General features: G+C 47.7%; 1 protein-coding gene across 2 annotated transcripts in view; it reads right to left on the reverse strand.

Moving 5' to 3' along the window:
- The window catches only part of LMF1 (lipase maturation factor 1), a 201,654-nt gene that overhangs the window by 64,832 nt on the left and 112,735 nt on the right, over positions 1-24,087 (reverse strand). For both annotated transcript variants that reach the window (XM_054080399.1, XM_054080398.1), the window contains one exon: positions 1,635-1,802. In XM_054080399.1, coding sequence (XP_053936374.1) covers positions 1,635-1,802 — 168 coding nt within the window. The remainder of the gene's footprint in view (positions 1-1,634; positions 1,803-24,087) is intronic.

A 24,087-nucleotide genomic window follows, 5' to 3' on the forward strand; every position in this document is an offset into this window, starting at 1 on the left:
TCAAATCTTGAAAAGCTGAATTAAGTGGTGTATCAACATTAAACTTTATTGCTTCCTTTGCAGAGCAGAAGTATTGTCAATAAAAGTCATTCTGAATGAAGAAAAGGGCAGTAAATATTAAATAAACAGGTTTTTGTTGAAATGCTATAAATGCACCAGAGCTGCATTTTACACTGGGACCCTTTTTTCCTTTGCAGACTCCCCTCGTGATAGAAATAATCAGTAAATGCAAACTATCAATAAAGCACCAATTAAAGGGCGGTTAGATGCATGCATTTACAATATGTCATTATGAGCCTTTATTGTATGTACTTGGCTTCTGCAGATCCCCCTGGCTCTGTCTGAAGTCCCCCAGCACACACGGAGCCGTGCTGCTCCTTAGCGCCCTTGGAGGAGTCGGGAAGGTGCTGGAGGGCAGTGCCACTCAGAGAGCATCTCCCATATCCCACCACCAGCCTAGGATGGAGAAGCCCAGAGCCGAGAAAGAGATGAGAGAGGAGCATTAGGTCAGGTCATGGAACTTCCTTCTGGTAGAGATGTGAAGACAAAGCATCACCACCTTGGTCCAGTATCACAGAATCAGGGAATGGTTTGGGTTGGAAGGGACCTCAAAGCCCAACCAGTCCCACCCCCTGCCATGGGCAGGGACACCTCCCACTGGATCAGGGGCTCCAAGCCCCATCCAACCTGGCCTTGAACACCCCCAGGGATGGGGCAGCCACCACTGCTCTGGGCAACCTGGGCCAGGGCCTCCCCACCCTCATAGGGAAACATTTCTTCCTAAGATGTCACCTCAATCTTCCCTCTTTCAGCTCCTTGAATTATCCTGGGGCAGAGATGAGAGAAATCAGACGTGGTCTAGGAAAGCATATCTGCAGGAGCTTCTGTCCCCTGTCTTTTGCATGGATTTATTTATTATGATTTACAAAAAAAAAAAAAATAAAATCAACTGGAACGTGAATGCCATTGATTTTTGAAGAAATTCTATTTGCCATGAACCCAGGCTCAGTAAACCTGGTGTCAGTTAAAAACAGCTCTAATATTTTTAGAGATCAAAAACAGCCCTTGAAGGTTAAATATAAAAAGAATCCCTTCAAAGGGTGGAAGATGCCTATAAAAATTAACTTCTGGAGAAATTGCAAGGATTCAGCCCAGCCTTCCACAGTAGGGGCACCAGACCTAGTCCTGGACTGACATTTCTCTGCCATCCCTACGAACGCAAACGAACCCAGTGCCAATGGAACCAAACCTCCAGCAACACAATGAGAGCCTCGGCAGCGTGAACCACCCAAAAGCCAACATTTAACGGCTGTGAATCATCTTGATTCACTTTAGCCTGAACTCTTGACCTGTTGATTGAGTCAGTTCCTCTGGACACTGCTTCTACTCAGAGAAGATGGGCTCCAGAGAAACATGTTTCTGCAACAATGGCAGCGTTCCTGCTCTGGGCACACATGCCCACGTTCTTGCTGCAAGGTACGGAGCCGCACACATTCGTGGTGCCGTCTTGGCCATCCAGGTCCCAGCCCACCCCATGGACCCCAACCACAGGCAGCAGGTGAGGTTTTGCACCCTTTGAACTCCATCCTGGGTGGAGACATAACCCTTGGGAAGCAAACCCAGGACCATCTTACCTGGAAGAGGATCTGCAAAAGGCCATGTATGATGCACATCCGCCGCCCCAGGAAGAGAAAGAACGGCACCACCAGCTCAATGAAGTGATTGACCAGGGTCTCGAACTGATGGAACCACCATGGTGAGCGATGCATGAAGTAGGCGATGGGGTTGGGCACGGGCTGTGTCTAAAAGATGGAAGGAAAAAAGAATCAACCTCATTCCAAGACTCATCATCAGGGGGAGCTACAGAGCTTTTGCCCATTCCCCTTCTTTCTTTCCCCAAGTTTGCTCACAGAAGAACCATCCTTCACCTCTTTGCATTCATTTCATTTTAGAAAAAACTACTTCATTCCATTTTTTTTTATGCAAACCCAAGGAATTTTCAAACTGATACTTTTAGAAGAATTTTAATTTTCTCATTTTTTCATCGTAACCAAAACCCACTCATTTTAAATTAAAACGACAATTATTTAATACTGAAATGTCACACATAGCGGATGTAAAACTACCCCGCACGAGTGCTGAAGATCATCAGGGCAACTAAGCAAATACAGAAACGGAGAAAAAGCTTTGCTCAGGGTCACACAGGAGGTCAAACAGAGCCAGGAATGGAAACCAGATTTCAAAACCTAGGAGATATTCTTTCAAAATGTTTAAATTTGAAATAAATGCGGTGGGAGAGTTGCTTTCCAAAATTGTAATTTGGGAGAGGAAAGTGTAATTCCTCTAAACATGCCAGACTGGTTTAAGGTATTTACGTATTGGCCTTGTGACAATATTATTCCTCTATCAGCCTGAAACTTTTGGACACTGGGAGATCTTCCACCCAACACAAAAAAGAGCTGCAAATTTTACAGAAAAAACAAGCCCAAATCCTGATTTGTTAATAACTGCCACCCTTAGAAATGCTGCAATTTTAGCAAAAAGAGAGACAAAAGCCTATCTGACAAGCTCAGATTTGCTAGTATTGTCTTAAAACTGCGACAAAAAAGAGAGAGGTTGAAGATGCAAATTTTAATTGAAGGAGACACGACACATCTTTAAATTATTTGTAGTTAAATCAAAAATACAAACAAACCAGGGAAAATCCTGTTCTTTACATGGCAGCCGAGTGCGCTTCCACTGCCAAATCCCACAACTATTGTAATTCCTTATTAGCAAAGCTGGGATTAATAAAGTTGTTGCTTTATATGGGTTTGAGGCGGCTGTAACCCCTTAGGACAGGAGACCGCATCCTTCCTTCCTCGGACACCAGTGCCGGATGGAGCGGTGTCGGGGTCAGGGAGCTCTGCCAAGTCCACTCCGGCAAGGGGCGAGGAGGTCAGGGCTTCCCACTCCTGGTCAGCAGCAGCAGGGTCTTTCCCCTCTGCATGAGACCTGTTTTGAGTTAACCTGCTTGTTGGGCTGCTCTTGAGCATTCCCAGAACGTCATGGAGGTGTTTTTTTACCTTGATCCCAAATTGCTGAGATGCTTTTATCCTTCCAAAAGGGCCAGTTACTTTATCATAGAATTGCTCGGCTGGAAAAGACCTTTGAGATCATCAGGTCCAGCTATACCCATTCTCTACTAAACTGTCCCTGAGCACCTTATCTGCCCACCTTTTTAGCCTCTCCAGGGATGGGGACTCCACCTTCCTGTGCAGCCTCTGCCAGTGCCTGAGAGCCCTTTTGGTGAAGAAAAGCCTCTTGGCTTCTCTTTTTTCTTTTTGAGTACATTAACCAAACCCGCCCTAGGTATCAACCCTACCAGTTGTTACAGTGGTGAAGCCCTGTGGTGGTCTCCATCCCTGGAGGTGTTAAAAAAACATGTAGACATGGCACTTCAGGAGATGGTTTAATTGGGCTGACAGTTGGACTGAATGATCTTGGAGGCCTTCCACAAACCTTATCGATCTTGTGATGCTTTGATTTGGCCCCAAATGAGTCAGTTTCCAGCATGTTCCCACTTGATTCCAAGACGCCAGAGCAGCACAAGGGTGGCCCTCATGCTCACCCCCTCTTGTGCCACAACCACTGCGTTTCCCCATTGTCAATGTGCTGTGGAGGCGCCTGGACCCGCTCTCTTCAATGTGGGCAACACTTATGGACGGGGACCACAGCAAACAGGCAGTATTACATGTCTAATTACATACCTATGTAATTAAATCTTAGAATGTGATGGCACTGAGCAGTCACACATTTGAGTGTGGCTTTGCAGGGCTGAGCTGACACCACTTAATTTTAAAGCAAAGACCATCATTAGCTAGCTATCATTAACATGTTCCCCCACCCTCTTCCTCTCCATCACAAGCTCACACTGATGCCCCCAGCTACCAAGGCCAACTGAAGGCAGCAAAATGTTTGCTGTTTTGGGCTGGCACCGCCTGCTGTGCTTAAGAGTAGACGGATAAAATTCATGCCTCTGGTCCCACTGCAGTGGGACAAGAAACAGAAGAAAGTTCTTGGTTTGGGCTTACACAGCAGCCGCATACGGGCCTGCGTGGGAACAGCCCAGGCTGGTTTCTCTCTTGCAGACTCACTTTTTAGCAGAAGCCAAAGCCTTATCCTAAAGTAGAAACAGGGAAAATGGAAAAGTGGAGCATAGAAATCTGGCCTGGGCTAATAATTCACTCCCAGGTGCTATAGCATCACCATCCTTCACCTTATCAGCACCGATGCTGTCACGGTGTCAGTGGGAGCAGGGCTGTTGGATAGGCAAGATAACTCAAACAACAAGGAAGACAAAGTCTAAACCAGCAGCAGACACGCCACAAATAACAAACGGGTCATCAGTGTTTGTTCTGACAGAAGGAAAGAAACGCCTTTGATAAGAGCCGTGCTGGCGAAGGAGCCCCTGAGGACACCAGCCATGAGGGACTCTTCCTCCCCATCGTGACAGCAGTTTCTGCAGCACACAAACCTCAAGGATGTAAACCAAAACACAGCAATGGAGAAGGGATTTGCCTCTATCAGAAATGCATTCAAGGGCTGCTGGAGGAGGAGAGGTCTGTGTGTGTTCCTCCCAATGCCTTCCAGATGTCAAGAGCACGGGTGCAGCGCAGGATTCCCGGGGAGAAAGCCGTGTTTGCTTGGGAAGAGGCAAGAGCAAAGAGACAGAGCAACATGTGAATCACTGCGGCACTGAACACAGGCACCTGGGAAGCTGAGAAGCTTTCGAGTTCCTTTTTGCATCCCAGTCGATCGCTACCCAGGGGTGGGTCTCCATCTGGTGGGTCCCACTGTGCAGCACACAACGGGGGCTGGGGGAGAGCACCCAGAGGACATTGTTGGGTTAGAGAGGATGCTTGCCCAACACAGGCATGCCCAGAGCTTCCCAGTGTCATCATATCCTACAGAAACATCGCAGCGGTGTTACAGGCAGCAGTGTCAGAGCCCAAAAGGAAGGAAAAGCATTTCAGAATCACTTAATGCAGCTTGTTTTGCTGGGGATTTTAAGCTTCACGCTTTGCTTCGTGGCTGCTTTGCAAGGAGAAGCATCTGAGGAAGCAACCAGGAGTTCCTCACCAGTGAGAACTGTGAACGCCTGACACCCACAGACACAGAAAAATGCAGCTCCAAGTCAGATGCAACTAAACAAACAAGCCCGAGGCAGGCATACAGCAAAAGGAACAGAGCGGAGCCCTTGTTTCCAACAACCACCCCTTCCTGGATACCTCTGTGAAGCATGAAATGTTTTTAAATAAAGAAATGATTAGCAAAGCTCAGCTTTATGTGTCAGCACAAGGTGCAACATCATAAACCTTCTGCCTCCCTCACACCTCCAGCAGCTGGAGGAAAAAAAAAACTGCGCTGCAAATGCGTTTCGAAATCAGATTGGGGAAAATTAATTCCATAATTCATGGGGCAGATTTGTAACGTGTGAGTGCGGGGCGATGCGCGGCGGGGGCTGCCGCATGAATTCTGGGTCGCCAGCTAAGGGCTGGTCTCTGGCTTGTATCTACCTGGTTTTATGAGGGCTGGTAACAGAGTCTAAAAATATGCACAATAAACTGTTTTTTCTCCCTAAGGGGTCTATGGTTTAATTATGTTCTTAGTGAGAACCATTAAAGTGCTAAGTACCTGAAGACTACTAATTTACTAAACTATACGCTACTAAAACCCAACAGAAGGCTATTATACACCAGAGTAAATGCTCTTCTCTGGGACTGTAAATGCACACAGGCTCTCCTCCCAGCCTCCTTACTGGTATGGCATTACATAAACTCCAACCGAGTATTTAATCCCAGCGTTAGATACCCCAGCTCAGCCTAGGAACTCTCGAGGCTCTGCTCCATGTGGGCATGAATACAAGTTCCACATTGTCCTTGAACAACCTATGGCTCAGACAGGGCTGGGATGCAGCCTTCCAGTACTAAAAGGGGCTGCAGGAAAGCTGGGGAGGGGCTTTTGATCAGGGAGGGCAGGGATAGGACAAGGGGGAACAATTTTAAGCTGAAAGAGGGGAGATTGAGATGAGACCTTAGGCAGCAATTGTTTACTGTGAGGATAGGGAGGCCCTGGCCCAGGTTGCCCAGAGCAGGGGTGGCTGCCCCATCCCTGGAGGTGTTCAAGTCCAGGGCTTGGAGCCCCTGATCCAGTAGGAGGTGTCCCTGCCCATGGCAGGGGGTGGAATTGGATGGGCTTTACGGTCCCTTCCAACCCAAACCACTTCATGACTCTATGACTCTATGTTATTCCTACAATTCCCATGCAAGTAACTGTGTGGCACAAGAGTGAGAAGCTGGAGGGTAGGGAAGACCTTGTCCTCTCATGACCACAAATGAGGAGGAGCCCACAGATACAGCAAGCTGTATCCTATGCAGTGATAGGTTTTTACCTTCCTTTACTACACAACAGACTGCAGCACTGTGACTTCAGGAGCTTGTTTTATCTGTGAAGCACCTAAGCAGCTCAAACTCACAAAACCAGTAGCAAGTTATGAATGAATCCATTTCAAAAAGGTGAACAAACCATCCATTGTTGTGCCTGTTTGTATAAGGTATGTATTGAGTCTGATAACCAAAAGTATATCTGGCATTAACCCTAAAACAACACTAAGGATGGCTATTCAAAACATCGCCCTGGGTGCCTATCACAGAAATCTGCCTTTGTGAGAAACAAAGCAAACTTAAATCATAGATTTGTGCAATGGTTTGGGTTGGAAGGGACCTCAAAGCCCATCTAGTTCCAACACCCTGCCATGGGCAGGGCCACCTCCTACTGGATCAGGGGCTCCAAGCCCCATCCAACCTGGCCTTGAACACCTCCAGGGATGGGGCAGACACCGCTGCTCTGGGCACCCTGGGCCAGGGCCTCCCCACCCTCACAGCAAAACATTTCTTCCCAAGATCTCATCTAAATACCATCATCTCTTTTCCTGTTCCAATGCAGTTATCCAAAATACTCAAATCTGAGTGCACTTAATGGCACAAAAATCTTGAAAAACAGAAGGAAACAGAACAACAGCAAATAGAAATAAAGAATGAGAGGAAGCAACTACTCACTCAAAGGAAATAGGATTTACTTGGCACCACGGACACTTCAGTACCTGCTTGCGGGCCCTGAAGGCCTCAGCACTGAAAGAGAGGGAAGCCTTTGGCACAAACAGGAAGACGTGGAGAGGTGCCCTGGAAAATCAGGCCAAGAGGTACCACTGAAGGCTTTCCTAAGCACTTGTGCATGGTACCGATGAACCATAAAGCACAGTTCTCCAGCTTCTCAAGGCGCTGAGACATGAACTCATCTTCTCAGCTTCAAAGAAAAGCTCTCGGTTCTCTTGTACTTTGGGCCAACAAATAAAACGGATCCACCATTGCAGAGCATAATTTGATCAGTGCGATCCAACAGGCTGTTTCTCCGCTGGTTCATTCTGCTTCACATCTTGATCCTTCCTCCTTACACATCTGCAGATCAAAGCTCCACATTCCCAAGCAAGAGCAGAAATGCCTTCCCAGCCCAGTGCAGAAAAGCAAGAAGCAGCAAGCAGAAGGGAGAGAAACTGGGTCACTCTATCTGCTGGGTGTGGGAAGATGTGTGTCTTGACTGAAATCGGACGGTCTCGTGCTGAACAGTAACCGACACCTCCTGCAGAACACCCTTCTTCATAATACAGGGGGACGAAGAGAGGCTGGGAAGTGGGGATTGCTCAGTTTGGACAAGAGAAGACTCAAAGGAGACCTCATTACGGCCTTTCAATACTTAAAGGGGGCTGATAAGAAAGATGGTGAAAAACTTTTTAGAGGAGCCTGTAGCAAGAGGATAAGGGGTGGTGGTTTTAAATTAAAAGTGGAGAAGTTTACCCAAGACATCAGGAATTTTTTACAATAAGAGTGGTGAAACACTGGCCCAGGTTGCCCAGAGAGGTGGTGGAGCCCCATCCCTGGAAACATTCCAGGCCAGGTCATATGGGGCTCTGAGCAACCTGATTGAATTGAAGATGTCCCTGCTCACTTTAGGGGGGATTGGACTGGATGACCTTCATGGTCCCTTCCAACCAAAACCATTTAATGATTCTATGACACAGAGCAGCTGCTTCCTTGCCCATCAGGCTTTGTGGCAGGCATTCTACATATGCAGCAGCCTTGACTGATGAACAGTACAGCATTTTTGCTCCAAGACAGACATTTATGCTAGGGTTTTGAAAGGAAATTGAGCAGCAAACTGCTCAGCCTCTTGTGTAAATCCCAGCAACGCCTCATGCCATGTACATTTTATGCAAACATTCATGCACAAGGCTCCACATGCATGCTCCCAACACACTTGCATACCCAACAGCTAACCAGCTAAAAATAGGCCCTTTGAAACTTTCCAAATACTAATATGATTCCAATAACAATAAAATAATGAGAAAAAATTAAGAAGCTGTGTCTGCTTCAAAATGCACAGAGATCGAATGGCCAGGTGGGTCACAAGGGGTTGGCTCTTCAGTAACGCAACATCAAAATAATTAAGTCTCAATAGATCTATGAAAAGTTGCCTCCGTGTTCTTGCCAGGCAGAGCTTCTCTTGTACAGTCAATGCTAATATTCAGTTCATATAAAAACATACTGGAATCTGCCTGCTTTAAGACAGCAATCCAAGCCAAGGAGATGTGTATTTGACTCGGTGCCAGCACGACCATAAAATGTTGGCAATTTAGTAGAGACGTAGTGCCGCGCCACTCTCCCAAAGGACCTAAATAAACTTCAGATGTAGAACATATATTTTTACTTTTTATATATATAAATCTGCTGTTTCATTTTTAACTCCTTTCCCCGGCCGTCCCTCCGTCTAAAGTTTTTCAAAACTGAAACAGGTCCCTCCTTCTCTCGGCTGAGCGAAGCCTCAGCAATGAAAAGTTAAAAGCATGAAAAATCAGAGAAATGATTCACGTCTGGGTGTTGGGTTTCTTGGGGAATGATGGCTGCACATGTGGCTATGAACGCCGGAGGGGAAAGGGTCTTGGGAGAAAATTCTGCCATGCAATTTCATGCCTCAGCCTTATACAATATAGAATTATGGAATCATGGAATGGTTTGAGTCGGAAGGGACCTTAAAGCCCAGCCAGTTCCAACCCCTGCCATGGGCAGGGACATCTCCTACTGGATCAGGTTGATCAAAGCCCCATCCAACCTGGCCTTGAACACCTCCAGGGATGGGGCAGCCACCACTGCTCTGGGCAACCAGGGCCAAGGCCTCCTCACCCTCACAGGGGAACGTTTCTTCCTAAGATCTCATCTCCTAATATCTAAAGTAAATCTCCCTCCTTTCAATTTAAGGCCTTTCCTCCTCATTCTATCACTCCAGGCCCTTTGTAAAAAGCCCCTTCCCAGCTTTCCTGGAGCCCCTTTCAGCACTGGAAGCTACTCTAAGGTCTCCCCAGAGCCTTCTCTTCTCCAGGCTGAACAACCCCAACTCTCTCAACTTCTCCTCACAGCAGAGGTGCTCCAGCCTTCGGATGATCTTTGTGGCCTCTTCAGGACCTGTTCCAACAGTTTTATATTCTTCTTATATTAGGGATTCCAGAACTGGACACAGGACTCCAGATGAGAGGTCGCAAGAGGGGAACAGAGGAAGGCGAATCACCTCCCTTGACCTGCTGGCCATGCTTATCCCTAGGAATTCTTCTTCCCTTGTTGACAAAGTTGCCCTTGCAAAGTCACCAGCGTAGGTGAGACCTCCCTGCCACATCCGTGACATCCAGCTTTGCTCATGATGAATCAACGTTGATTTACACCAGTGAGGATGTCCTTTACCAGGGCTACACTGAGATGATGGGATTTCTGAATTCCAGCAAGCTGGGTGGGGGCAGAAGGATCTACAGCAGCACTGTTTGCTTTTCCAGACTGCACCCTACCTCCTAGTCAGAGCTATCCTCCTCCAATAATAAAGACCACATTTCCACAGCCCACAGTGTACCTGTTTATTGACACTGTTCCTCCATAGCGTCCCTCGGAGCCACTCGCTGTACACAGAGTTAATTGCGGAGGTATTACAGATTCACCTATTTATTCTGTACATACTTGGAGGGCTCCACAGCTAAAATTACACAAGGAACTGCTGAACTTTTCAGGGTATTTATTTGTTCAAAATCCCTTTAAAATAATTAGCAGGCTGTGGAACAGACATTTTGGCTCTGGTGGGGCCAGAAGAAGCTCCTGCAACCAATTGTGGGACATCACTGCCTTTGGGGAGAAAGTTTGTTTATTAAGAGCATCAGAGATGGGTCATTTTTGGTTTAGGGAGTGGACCAGGCTGGAAGGTCCGCCCACAAGAAACTAAGAGCAATACAGTTTTGGGTCCTTCACTAAAAGAAGGATATCAAGATGCTGGAGCGCCTCCACAGAAGGGCAACAAGGCTAGCGAAGGGTTTAGAGCACAAGCTTTATGAGATGCAGCTGAGGAAGCTGGGATTATTTAGTCTGGAAAGAAGGAGACTGAGGGGAGACTTTATTGATATCTTCAGCTACCTAAAAGGAGGCTTGTAGTGAGGTGGGGGTTGGCCTCTTCTCCCTGGTAGGCAGTGACAGGACAAGGGTAAATGGCCTCAAGATGCACCAAGGAAGATTTAGGTTGGTCATTAGGAGGAATTTCCTTACTGAAAGGGTTGTCAAGCATTGGAAGAGGCTGCTAAGGAAGGTGGTTGAGTCACCGCCCATGGAGGGGTTTAAAAGATGAGTAGATGTTGTACTTGGGGACATGGCGTAGTGGTGGACTTAAGAGGGCTGGATCATGGTTGGACTCAATGATCCTAAAGCTCTTTTCCAACCAAAACCATTCTGTGATTCTGTGTGATCCTTACGCAGAAAGTCACATCCCAAAAGTAACGGGGCTGGGACTGGGAAGCTGCAGCAATCCTTCTCCAGCGATCCCCACAGTTTGATATCGAGTTGCCATCAGGTGGTGCTTTTCTGGGGCATCTCAGACTCTGATGGAGCTCACCCTCCCCAGTGGGCTGCGAAGCAGGTCACCAATATTTTAAATTGCCATTTAAGAGCATATTGCAAATGTGATCCTTTAATTGGTCACTGTTATGGCTCTCTATTAGAGAAGACAAGTTTTTCCACACAAGGTAAGCCCTTGCGAAAGCACTGAAAATGTTTAAAAACAAGCCAGTCCTGATATATTTATTATATATTTCTCTCTATATAAATAATTTCATGAAAAGGAATGTACTGAGTGGAAACTCCATTTAAAATGTGATCCCAGATGGTGGCAAAGCTCTAAAATTGCAAGGCAACATGTAAAGAAAGATTAACGACCTCAAACAGGCACAAATTTATGAGGTGAAAGCCCCTGTAATCCTAGAGAAAAATGATACCAAACGTTAGACTAGACAGCTAGAAAATACCTCTGCTTAGTTCATGTGGCCTCTGCCATTTTACATTTTCTTTTAATACACGTTATGTTGGGGTTCATTTGGTCTTTTCTCCTGCAGGCCAGAGGTATCGCTTTGGTACATGAACACCCTGATGGATTCACCAGCTCCCACCAGGCACCCCCTTATGAGCAGCTGGTAAATCAGATAAGAGACAACGGCTCTGCTGCCCCAGCCCGGGAACAAGCCGCCAAAAGGAGAGAACGCGGAGTCAGGATACGACATCAAACATTTACCATCACTGCAATACCCAAAGCTCCACCATAAATGGACTGAGATAACAATGCTTAACATTTCCAACACTAAAGACTCATCAAATCATTAAAGATGGAAAAGACCTCTAAGATCATCCAGTGCAACCATCAACATAACGCCACCGTACCTACTAAACCATACCACAAAGCGCCACACCTACGTATTTTCTGAACACCTCCAGGGATGTAGACTCCACCACTGCCCTGGGCAGCCTCTGCCAGGGCTTCAACACTCTCTCAGTAAAGAAATTTTTCCTAATAAAGCTCATATATTTCCTATCTCTGCCCAAATATCAAGTGTTTTGAAGGGAAGGATGTCAACATTTCATCCCAAAGACCTTCCTAATGCAGAGTGGACCCTTCTCTTTCTTGGGGGTGAAGGACAAACCCACTGCTGTAGAGAGAAAGTGGAAGATTGTTTTCCAAACACCTTTCCAAATGCTATGCCTTCTCAGGAGGACCCAGGCTTTAACCTACCATTCACAGCTCCAAATGTACCACGGCTGCTCTCCAAAAGGCCCTCATTACTTCATTTTTTTTCCTTTCTAAAACGCCGGTGCTAAACCCAGGATCGTATCTCCTTCAGAAGGCTTTTCTTTCTTTGGTGTGCACTCATAAATACAACGTTGAGCACTAGGCCAAGGAACACATGGGCAAAACCCACGGGTGGCGAACGCCAGCAAAGCCCCCGGCTCGTGCCGGTGTTTGCTTTCGGCAGTTTCATGGCCTGGACGTTTACAGTTGGGTTAGGGCTTTTTTTTTTTTTTTTCTTCACAACTTTTGACAAACAGTGAGATCTTTCATAAAATGTGTTCACAAAGGGTAAATTGTGTCACTAGGAACCGACTACCTGGACGGTCATTTGAATTCTCCCAACTGGAACGTCACGGCACTCCACGCCAAACCCAGCACCGCAGGCAGGAGGGGGAACTCGGCGTCATGGGCAGCCTCGTTTAACTCTCCAACTGCCCAAGGGACAGAGCCTACTCAACAGCATCTGCCTCAAATGCTGGCATTTCAACCAGCTACCTGGTTTGAGTAGTCTTTGTTGGAAATGAAGTATCCAAGGGGTGGAAGGGGCTGTGGGTACCTTGTGAAAGGCAACCTGGTGCTGGTTAGCTCTGAGTCACTTCAGCTTTGCTGAGAAGACTTTGAGCCAAGGTAGAATAAGAAGGAGAATAATGTAAACTGTAACTTTCATAGTAAAATGAAACTACAAAACCTCATGCCTGAGAGATTTCAGATAGAAAGCACCCTTGGTATCACTGGAGGGACCTGGGGTGAAGATCTAGCCCCAGCGTACAGCAGGGTGATCAACATGATCAGGTGCTTTAGCAGGGCTGGAAAAGGAGGAACAAGCTAGAGATAGGCAGATCTCATCCTTCCTGCTGGATGTTTGTACAAAGAGTCACCTCATGTTCCCCCTAATACTGTTAACTGTAACTTAAAACATCCTTCCGTAACAACAAAACCCCTGAATTGACTCCTCAGTCCACTGGAGGGGTGCAAAAATGGATGGCCATCACAAAGGAAATCAATGGTTTCCGTAACAGTCCCAGTGCGCAGCCTTTGAGAAGCCCTCAGCGAGGCTTCCCAAGTGGGTAACATCAATGAAACCTGCTCCTCCATGCTCTACTTACTGTGGCAAGCAAGAAATTGGATTAATAAATCCTTATTTCTCTATTATCTGGTCATTAAGGGCAAGATGGAAATAAAGGTCCTTGGGATTTGAGAAAGCTGAAAGCCAAAAACTGTTCCCTCTCGTTCTGTCCCTGCGCTGCCTGATCCAGAGCCCTTCCCCAGCTTTCCTGGAGCGCCTTTCAGTACAGGGAGGCTGCTCTAAGGTCCCCCTATTTTGAAGAACAACTTAGGAATGGAAAGTTCTACAGTACATTCTTAATAACTCTAGGGGTTTATCTTCCCGAACAAAAACGTGTCAGATGTTAAACAGCCCGTCTGGAGTAGCTTCTTAACTGAGAGGGACTCGGGTCACCCACAGGGCTGGGTGAAGTCTCTCCTACCAGCACCAACGAACACATATCTGGATGTTCAAACCTAATGTACATCTAGCTGTTCAAATCCAACGTATGTCTGGATGTTCAAATGCAACCAACGTGCATCTGGATGTTCAAACCCAACATACATCTGGATGTTCAAATCCAACATATGTCTGGATGTCCAAACCCAACGTGCGTCTGCATGTTCAGATCCTTTCGCCTCAAGCATTGCACTTGTGTAATCGCTGTGCGTGTTTTGTAAGTGTTGCCTGCCTCTATGCTTTTCTAAGAAAAACAAATGAATTCTGCAGACAAATAAATTCCACCCAATAAATGTGTCGCTCCGCTATCCCCATGGACATAATAATGCCCTCACACTTGTCCTGAGTTGGAGATTGCGCTCACTGTTATAAATAAGACTGCCGACCTATGCCAAGCTTCTCGTCTTCAATGCCTTTTACCTCCTTTCCTAACGTCAAATAACATCCCGGAGCAGGAACTCAGAGCCCAAGCAACAAGGGATGGCAGCCCCTTTCCTCCAGCTCTGCCCCTAGCTTGGTGCCGCGGTGCCCGTGCCGGCTGGTCCCGGTGCAGCCGCGTGGCTCGCGTCGCCGTGTTTACCCAGGGTGGCTTTTGGGGCTGGATTTCTCACATATTCCCCTACCGCTGGCACCAGCCCGTCACTCCCGGGAGAGGCACGCGCCTGCCCCAAACACTGCGCCCATTGACTCCGTAGGGCTGGGGCGATGCCGGGGCGGCGGTGGGGGGGTTGTGTGTGTGCGTTTGTCTGATGAAGTTAGGTTCTCGCTGGGTATTTAATATTCCCCGTCATGCAAGCCTGTTTCTCCTTGAGCCTGCCTGTCAGTTAAGCCCGGGGATGTTTATTTTAACGGCCACTTGTGGTCAAGGCTGGTGCCAGTTGTACGGCATCGGTTACGCAGATTTAACACTGGGGACTCAGCCCCCGGCTCCCAGAGCACGGAAGGCAGCCAGGGCCGCCCTGGCCTAATGTGAAACAACTGAACTCTTCCAGCAGGCCCCGCTCCAGCTTTAACCCTTGCCGGGAAGGAGCCAGACTGCCTCCGCAGCACTCTCATCCACAGCTCAGCCATCCCGGCAGCCAGCTGTCCCTATGCCTGTCCCCCCAGGCTTTGTCCTCCCTCCTGCTCCCCAAATCCCCCCAAAGCAGCAAAGCCTTCTTGGGGTGATGATCTAAAAGCTGCAAGAAGAAACAGAAAACGTACTCAGTTCCTTAAGGAAGCAGTTTTTTGTTGAAAGGAGAGGATTTTATAGCTCTTACGGATTTATCATACCCCAAAGGCAAAGCAAGCTTCTGCCTGGTGGCCCAGGGTGAGCGCAGGATGCTCTGCAACTCTGTCCAGTGAAGCCCTGGCCACGTCCCCTCCAGCTATGACCTGGTGACACAAAGACAAGCCATTCCAGCTACTGCCCTCTTTCCTGTGACAGAAGCCTGGCTCCAGCACACCCTTCCTTCCCAAAACCTCGTGAGGAGCCAACATGCATCGCAATGCAAACCCCTGCTGCCATGCAAGAGCCAGGAGGATGCTAAAACGTTAAATAAACTGCAGCCTGCAGCAAAAATCTGCATCATTTTTGATCGTCTGGACAGTCTCCAAGATGCTAATCAGCCCCAGATTAACTCATCAACCAAACTGATGAGCAATCACATTTTGTCAGTACAGCTGGACATCATTACTGGGGAGCCAGTCTTTCACCAGAGAGGGAAAGCAGCTTTTTGCCATTGATCAAAGTGGAAGAGAGGAAAGCAAGAAGACTACAGGGGACCTACACCAAGTTGCCATGGTCTCTACACACCAGTAGCTCCAGCTCTCTGTTCTATGTGTGCTCACCAAAATTGCCTCTTAACACCACAACAAATTGACCGCCGCCCTTTGCCAGGGCCCCATCCATGGGCAAACAACAGCTCCTGGTCTCCAAGCAAGCACGTGTTGAAGTGTTTTGCTGAACTACTACACATCAAGAAGCAGATAGGTTTTCCATGGAGAAACATCCTGTGGAAGTGCTTTAACTTGACGATGAGAGATACTGTTAATAAGTATGTGGGACAATAATTAAAGGAAAGCCGCTAATGGTGAAGTACAGAGAAAACTTACACACTGCAACGCTCAAATCCCAAGTTCATTTGTTGAGAATTTGTTAACGGGAACAGATTCAAGGCTCGTTCGCAGTGTAACCCCACTGGGCTTGCGGAGTTGTAACTGAGATCAGAGCTTTTCTCGGAGACTTAAAACCTGCCCAGTAAATACTATAAAATCAGAGGAGAAACAGTCTAGGTGTCTAGTAAGGAGATCTAAAATATGTCTGGAAGATACAAAATATGTCTGCTCTTGATCAGGGAGTGCAGGGACAGGACGAGGGGGATCGGTTTTCAGCTGAAAGAGGGGAGATTGAGATGAGACCTCAGGAAGAAATGGTGGTGGGGAGGCCTTGACCCAGGCTGTCCAGAGAAGCTGTGGCTGCTCCATCCCTGGAGGTGTTTAAGGCCAAGTTGGATGGCACTCGGAGCAACCTGATCCAGTGGGAGGTGTCCCTGCCCACAGCACAAGGTTGAAACTGGATGGGCTTTGACGTCCCTTCCAACGCAAACCACTCCATGATTCTATGTATCAGTACAAAATACTCATCCTGACTTCTTTGCTCTAAAAAAACTGAAATATGAAAAAAATATATGAATACTGGTCATATGAAAAGGATTTCTTCATCTATTTCATTTCAGCTTAAGAGAAAATAAATGAACTAGAGTTGCTATCATGGAATTTACTCTTTTACAGATCTTGGACACAGATAACAGAGCACCATGTCTTCAAACAATTCCTTCCCTATGGTTTTCTCATCTGCATCAGTTTTTCCATTGTCAACGCACCCTGTGCTTTATTAGACCATACGGACATATGAGAGGGTTGGAACCTTCCAGCCCTCCCCAGGGCCAGCGCACATCTGGCTGCCACCCGGGAGCCCACGCGCAGCTGCCCCGCGTCCTCCCTCTGCAGCACAGCAATAGATTTGAAGTGATGATCTTAATAGACAGACTAAGAGGTGAGAACATAATTCACCACCTACAGCTGAAACTCTCCCGTGCCTTATATACGTGACTGTAGGAAGCCTCTGGTGACTTTACAACCAAGGAAGAGCTTTGTCTCCCAGCAAGCGAGCGTGCCCGCCTGATGCGGAGCAGTAATTCCTTTGCTGCTTTAGCTGAATCTGAGCTGGGCACCTTCCTTAGACCTCATTACCTGTAATGAACAGACCATTTTGAATCCCTACATCTTCATCCTGCTACATTTGGAATGTCTTTATTAGCTTTTGGAAGCAGGTACAGAATTATACATAAATACGAGCAGATAAATCAAAATAAAGACCAGCTACACCGTCCCATCCAACAAATCCCTTCACATGTGCTTTTACTTAGACAAGAGATAAAGCTCTGTTACAGCCCAACAAATTCATTCCATTTGCCATTAATCTTGTAAATAAAATGACACAGAGAGTACTCGGTACAATGCCACTACACTAAATTTCTACAATAACCTAGGAATTGCCTAAATAAGAATCATAAAATGCTTTTGGTTGGAAGGGACCTCAAAGCCCACCCAGTTCCACCCCCTGCCATGGGTAGGGACTCCTCCCACTGGATCAGGGGCTCCAAGCCCCATCCAACCTGGCCTGGAACACCTCCAGGGATGGGGCAGCCACCACTGCTCTGGGCAACCGGGGCCAGAGCCTTCCCACCCTCGCAGGGAAACTTTTCTTCCTAATATCTCATCTCAATCTCCCTCTTTCAGCTGAAAACTGTTCCCCCTTGTCCCATCCCTGCACTCTCTACAAGAGTCCCTCCCCAGCTTTCCTGGAGCCCTTTTCAGTACTGGAAGCTGATCTAAGGTCTCCCTGGAGCCTTCTCTTCTCTAGAAGAGAAAATATTCCAGGACATTCCCAGCTTGCTGAGGCCATGCGTAAGCTGGGCTTGGACCAGGTAATCTCCAAGCTCTCACCTAACTGCTACCACTCCCCTCTGCTGCACACAGTCTGCCCCTGTTCGATAACCTAATAAAACCCTTTTCCAGCCCAGCCTGACTCCTTCTCCCACCTGCTAAGGCCACATGTCTTGGGCAAAACCATGCAAATCCTGCATCCAGGAGAGGTTTGGCTCCATTGGGAGCTCCTCTGCCAAGGCAATGGGCAACCAGAGTCCATGCAGATGCACAGGGATGCGGGACGACAACACTTAAGTCAGAACAAAGCCAGTTTCAGCCCAGCAGGACAACTGCCTGCAGGATCTTCTTAATTCGTTCCTCTAGAGTAATAAAAAGAAAGGAAGAAAAAAAGAGAAGAAACTGAAGAATCCATCCATTTCAAAGCAGGTGAGCAAGGTGATGGAGATGAAACCAGAACACAAGCTCAGATGCTTTATAATAAACCGCTGGGAACATGAAGGCAAAGCTGCACTGTGTTAAATTCAAGACTAATTTAAAGTCTTGTTCCTTAGTGCAAAAGCTGGAAACACGCCCAAGCGAATGGAGGAGGGAAAAAATAATAACCAGGCCAATTGTATATTTCTCCTAGAAATTCCATGTCAGAGCGTACCTCGCGACTCACACTCGCGGGCTCCAATTTCAATAAATCAACAAAGCGCGCAGGGTAACAGTAGCACAAGTCTTTCTCTCTTTCCATAATACACCCAGGTAAAATCACCGTGAAGCCAAGAACAAAATGCCCATTCTTTCTGCTGCTTGGCAAGGGGACAAATTACTTTCTGCACCTCTCTGTGTCGAAGGAATAGTTATTAAATACAGTCAAAGCTGGCTTTCCAGCTGTACTTAAATCAAGGACAAAATAAAGCAAATGCAACTGTCCACAAGAAACTGGGAGAGCAAAAGAGCAATGGTAGGATGAGGCCACCCTCACGCATGTTTCTGCCTCCCAGGTATGTAAATAATTGGGATTTGCGATGCGGAGCGAAGCCATGCAGCTCCGTCACACAGACCCGTGCAACACGCCACAACTATTGCCAATAATTTATGGGTTATTCCAACTGTCGAAGCCCAGTTCTGAGCATCCTGCTGCCAAGAAAGAGCAAACAAGAAGGTGAGAGTGAGCTCAGAGCTGTCCCGTTTGCTCATCCCAACTGTGTTTGCACAGAAAAAGCCCCGGTATTTTTGTTGGGATAGCAGTTTGTCTGTGTCTGGGTCCCAGTTATGCTGAATGTGGTGGAAATACAGGGGAAGTGAGAGATCAGAGCAGAAAGCCGAATAAAGACAGGGCATAACTTAAGGGAGGAGAGGAGTTCCAAAAGAAATGATGTGGCTAAACCTTTCTATTAAATCAACGCTGTTAAATCAATGCCATCGGCCGGGACAGAAGAGGGGTCTTCCCGTCCTTGGGTCCCCCGCCCACATCGCCTCTCCTCTAATGACATTTCATGCCACTTCTGCTACGAATCATTTTACATTTCCTTTACAATCCCTCTCCTCTGCAAGGCGTAACGTCATCACCAGGCGGCACCGGGAGCTGAAACACGAGGCAGGCGTTATTGCAGCAGATGGAGGGCAGCACCCCAAGCTCCCGCCAGCAGTCAGGAAGGAATCACAGAGTCATGGAATGGTTTTGGTTGGAAAGGACCTTAAAGCCCATCCAGTCCCACCCCCTGCCATGGGCAGCGACACTTCCCACTGGATCAGGGGCTTCAAGCCCCATCCAACCTGGCCTGGAACACCTCCAGGGATGGGGCAGTCACAACTTTCCTGGACAACCTGGGCCAGGGCCTCCCCACCCTCACAACAAAATATTTCTCCCTCAGATCTCATCTCAACCTCCCCTCTTTCAGCTGAAAACCGTTTCCCTTCATTCTATCCCTCCACTCCCTTATCAACAGCCCCTCCCCAGCTTTCCCAGAGGCCCTTTCAGTACTGGAAGCTGCTCTGTCTCCCTTCTCTTCTCCAGGCTGAACAACCCCAACTCTCTCAGCCTGTCCTCATATGGGAGGTGCCCCAGCCCTCAGAGCATCTCCATGGCCTCTTCCGGCCCCAAGGCCAGTGTCCCTGTGTACTACAGAAACCCAACAGTGAAACGCAAAGAGTTCAGTATCAGGCTCAATCATGCAAAGAGGAGTAGAATTTAACAAAGCCACGGGCTCGTCCTCATGTGGAGCAACAGAAAGCAGCATGCCACGCATCAGTAATTTGGAATTTCCATTCCGATCTTCAGCAATTCAGCAGAGAGGCAAAGTTTCCCCAAATAATCCCTCAACTATTTGTTGGTATTAAGTTCCCCCTTTAGCTTACCACATGAAACACCTTGGAGACTTTGTGCCTTCCAGAAGATATGAAAAAGTAAGCTTCTCACCCACACAAACAGCTCAGTGCATTGAAAGTGCTGGAGCATGTCCAGAGGAGGGCAACAAAGCTGTTGGAAGGGGCTGGAGAATGAACCTTAAGAGAGGTGGCTGCAGGACCTGGGGTTGTTTAGCCCAAGGAGGTTGATGGGAAACTTCATCACTGTCTGCAGCTCCCTGAAAGGAGGTGGGAGCTAGGTGGGTGCTGGTCTCTTCTCCCAAGTAACAACTGACAGGATGAGAGGAAACAGCCTCAAGTTGCACCAGGGCAGGTTCAGATAAGTTATCAGGAAAAATTACTTCACTGAAAGGGTTCTCAGGCGCTCAAACCACTGCCCAGGGAAGTGGTTGAGTCTCCATCCCTGAGGTGTTTAAAAGACAGGTAGATGAGGTGCTCAGGGATCTCATTTAGTAGTGGACAGGTATGGTTGGACTTGATGATCTCAAAAGATCTTTTCCAACTAAATGACTCTGTGATTCGATGAAAGTATGCATCTACCCAAAAGGAAAAGGGGTGCTTGAACTTATGCATTAGTGATCAACTAATTTCCAAGCATTAATTAAAACACAACTTACAAATAAGTAAGCCAGGAAACAAAACTCTGCAATGGCACGTGCCTTTAGAACATCTACAGTTCTCTATAGCCAGCAATTTCCTCCTATATTTAGGAGTAAAACCAGTTATGAGCAGCTAACTATTGCTTCATTTAATCTGGTACCTATGGCTAATAACCTCTCATTCCCAGGGATTGGGAACTAACTAGCCAACATGGGAAGAGTGGCCAGCTCCAGAAAGCACTGGGTCAGCTGGACTGGAGAGTCCGTGGCATCTCTCCAGCCAGAGGCAATGTTACAGAGAAACCTGGACAGGGATCACTTTTGTCAGACTTATAAAGTGGGACCACTTCAGTTTAAGGATGATGACGCTTTACGATCTGTCATCATCTTTTAGCAGATGTGGCTGAGCTGTGAACGCAGCCGAGCTGACGTCACCCCAGCCCCTCTGCCTCGTACTCCCGACAATCCCTCCCCTCCGTGCTGAACTGGTTTTTCCACTTCCTCACCTCACTGCCAGCATATGGATCAAAACACCCAAATCATTTTCTCTGTATAAACATTACTGTGGTTGATCTAGAACTTAATGATTTGAAGGCAATCCCACGTGAATAAAGAAACAAACCAGAATTTTCCAGTTAAGAAACAATAAAGAAGACTCAACGGCCTTAGCCCAGAGCACAAGTTCTCAATACGTAGTGCACATAAAATTCATTTCTGATGCTCTCTACCCTACCAGAAGAGCGATAGACACTGTGTGAATGCACTCTCCTGCTTCCTCTCCCATGAGCCAACCCAGCTCTGGTCCACAACACCACACACAAGTAGTTACAACGCACAAGCCCCACAGCTTCGTGTGCAAAGCTGATAATTCACATAGACAAACATGTATTTAAAACCCGACCAAGTATCTGCACAGGGTCTTGACCCCAAGGACCAAAGCACAGAAGCATCCTGTGGTTGTGCACACATTTGCTTACATCTTTTCCATAGAATCATGGAATGGTTTGAGTTGGAAGGACCTTAAAGTCCATCTGGTTCCAAGCCCCCTGCGGAGGACTTTAAGGTCCCTTCCAACCCAAACCATTCTGTGATTCCATGATTTCTCCGCATGAGGAGCCACCGGCACAGCACCCGCACGGTAGATGTGATCATCATCCTTCTTCCTTACTTGGAGAAAGCAGATCTTTCAGCTATGTAGGAAACTGATACCAACCACTAAAGAGATTTGCAGAGGTTCAGGAGAATGCAAGTTTGATCCCAGCAAAGGGAACACAAGGGCAGCCTGGTTATAAAATTCAGATTTATAGGAATTTGTTTTCAGCACTTTGCTTTCCACAGCCAGCAAAGACTTAGAAAGAGCCTCATTAAAAATTCACTGTCCTCCTCATATAAGCTTGGAGGGGAAAAGCAAAGAGCAACTGACTTTCCAAACTATCTTAAGACTCAGATGAATTCATAAATACAGACAAACAAGGCCAGGGAAGGGGAGGACTGGGGACAAAGCAGCGCCTCAAGGACTCCTTTCCTGGGCTCACCTGTTCAGTCACAAAGAAGCTAACAGGAATGTAGAAATTATGCTTTTCTTCTTATTTTGGTTAGGTTTAAAGAGGATTCTTGAATTATTAGGGACCTCTTTGTGCAGATGGTGCCAATAGGTGTCAGCTTGCAGCAAGGCGACCGGGAGCCTCTCACAGGTATGTGCCTACGGCAGCCGCCGCTCTCCTCAATGGGTCAATGTGTTCTGTGCGCTCCAGTGCCGTGCCTGCTGCGAGCGACACAGCGTGTTGTTGGAAGGAACTGGATCCCTCCCCTCCTCCTGCCCTGGAACAGGTTTAACGAGGAGTGTGGTTCCCGGTGGATATGGAAAAACTAACATTGGCAGCTGCTGCTGCTGGGAGGAAAACGGACTCCTTGGAAAAAAAAAAACAGGCAGCTACAGGGTGATGGGAGCAGCGATGCAGATAGGAGGGGCTTTGTACCAGCCCTGGCTGAGGGCCTGTACGTGCCATCTTCCTATCAGCTGCTACCACATCAGTACAATCTATGTCAGAGAATCACAGAATCATAGCATGGTTTGGGTTGGAAGGGGCCATGAAGGCCATCCAGTGCAATCCCGCTGCGGTGAGCAGAGACACCTCCCGCTGGCTCAGGGGCTCCAAGACCCATCCAACCTGGCCTTGAACACCTCCAGGGATGGGGCAGCCACCACTGCTCTGGGCAACCTGGGCCAGGGCCTCCCCACCCTCATCATGAAACATTTCTTCCTAAGATCTAAACTCCTCCTTCTTTAGTTTAAAACCATCACCTCTTGCCCTGTTGCTACAGGGCCTGCTAAAATGTCCGTCCCCTCAATCTTTCTTATCAGCTCCCTTTAAGTATTGAAAGGCCACAAGGTCTTGGAGTCTTTTCTTCTCCAAGCTGAACAACCTCAATTCTCTCAGCCTCTCCTCACAGGGGAGGTGTTCCAAGCCTTTGATCATTTTTTGTGGCCTCCTGCAGGCTCACTCCAACAGATCCATGTCCTTCCTATGCTGAGGGCTCTAGAACCGAACACAGGACTCCAGAGGAGGTCTCACCAGAGCAGAGTAGAATCCTTCCCTCGCCCTGTTGGTCCCACTGCTTCAGATACAGTTGGCTTTCTGGGCTGCAAGCACAGAAAAAAAAATCCCTGATGAAAAGTAGAGTCAAATTTTCCCATAAGGTTGTCCTGAATGTTTTGCCAGCAGCAGCTGGGTGACTTGTTTGAGAAAAGTGAGATTAGAACAGTTCCCCTCATTATCACTGGGCTCCAAGAGAAGAGGTACTGTGGCTCTGCAGGTTTGAGAACCCTCTTGCAGATCACAGACAGACTCCAAGGACCTCCAGACACTGAGGACCTCCAGAGACCAAGGCCTGCTACTCTGGCTTGACCAGGGAAGAAGAAGAGTGATGGAGACCCACCTTAGAAGAGGAGAAGGAACTGAAAAGGCCGGGAATCCAGATGGAATTGCTCTGACCCAACAGGAAGAGTAGGCAGATAGGGTGACTCTCCTACGAAGCATGGCTATATTTTAAGTCTGGCTGCAGGGGGATGAAGAGGGTCCTGTTTGGCCTCAACAACACCTGCACTACATGGTTGAATGGGACAGCACAAGAGGGGCACCGTGAGCCAGGTGGGAGTGGGCTGAGACCACAGGAGGGGTCTGACCCAAGCCAAGGGGAGCAGGAGGTAACGTGGTCCTGGGTATTGGGCCAGTGGGTCAGAATGGGATTCACAGGTGAGTCAACGCGGTGGAGAAGGACAGAGGATCAGATCCAGTTCTAGGAGAAGGAACTGAAGACCAAGAAAGCAGAGGGTTTCCCAAAGCCAGCTGGACAGAGATGAGAGACGAGACAGGCCTCAATGGCAGTCCAGTTCCTCTGGTGCAAACCTCTCACCTCGTGGATGTGATCCAGGTCCTGTAGAGCTAATGAAGC

This window comes from Cuculus canorus, chromosome 15 (assembly GCF_017976375.1).
Source record: "Cuculus canorus isolate bCucCan1 chromosome 15, bCucCan1.pri, whole genome shotgun sequence".
NCBI classification, from domain to species: domain Eukaryota; kingdom Metazoa; phylum Chordata; class Aves; order Cuculiformes; family Cuculidae; genus Cuculus; species Cuculus canorus.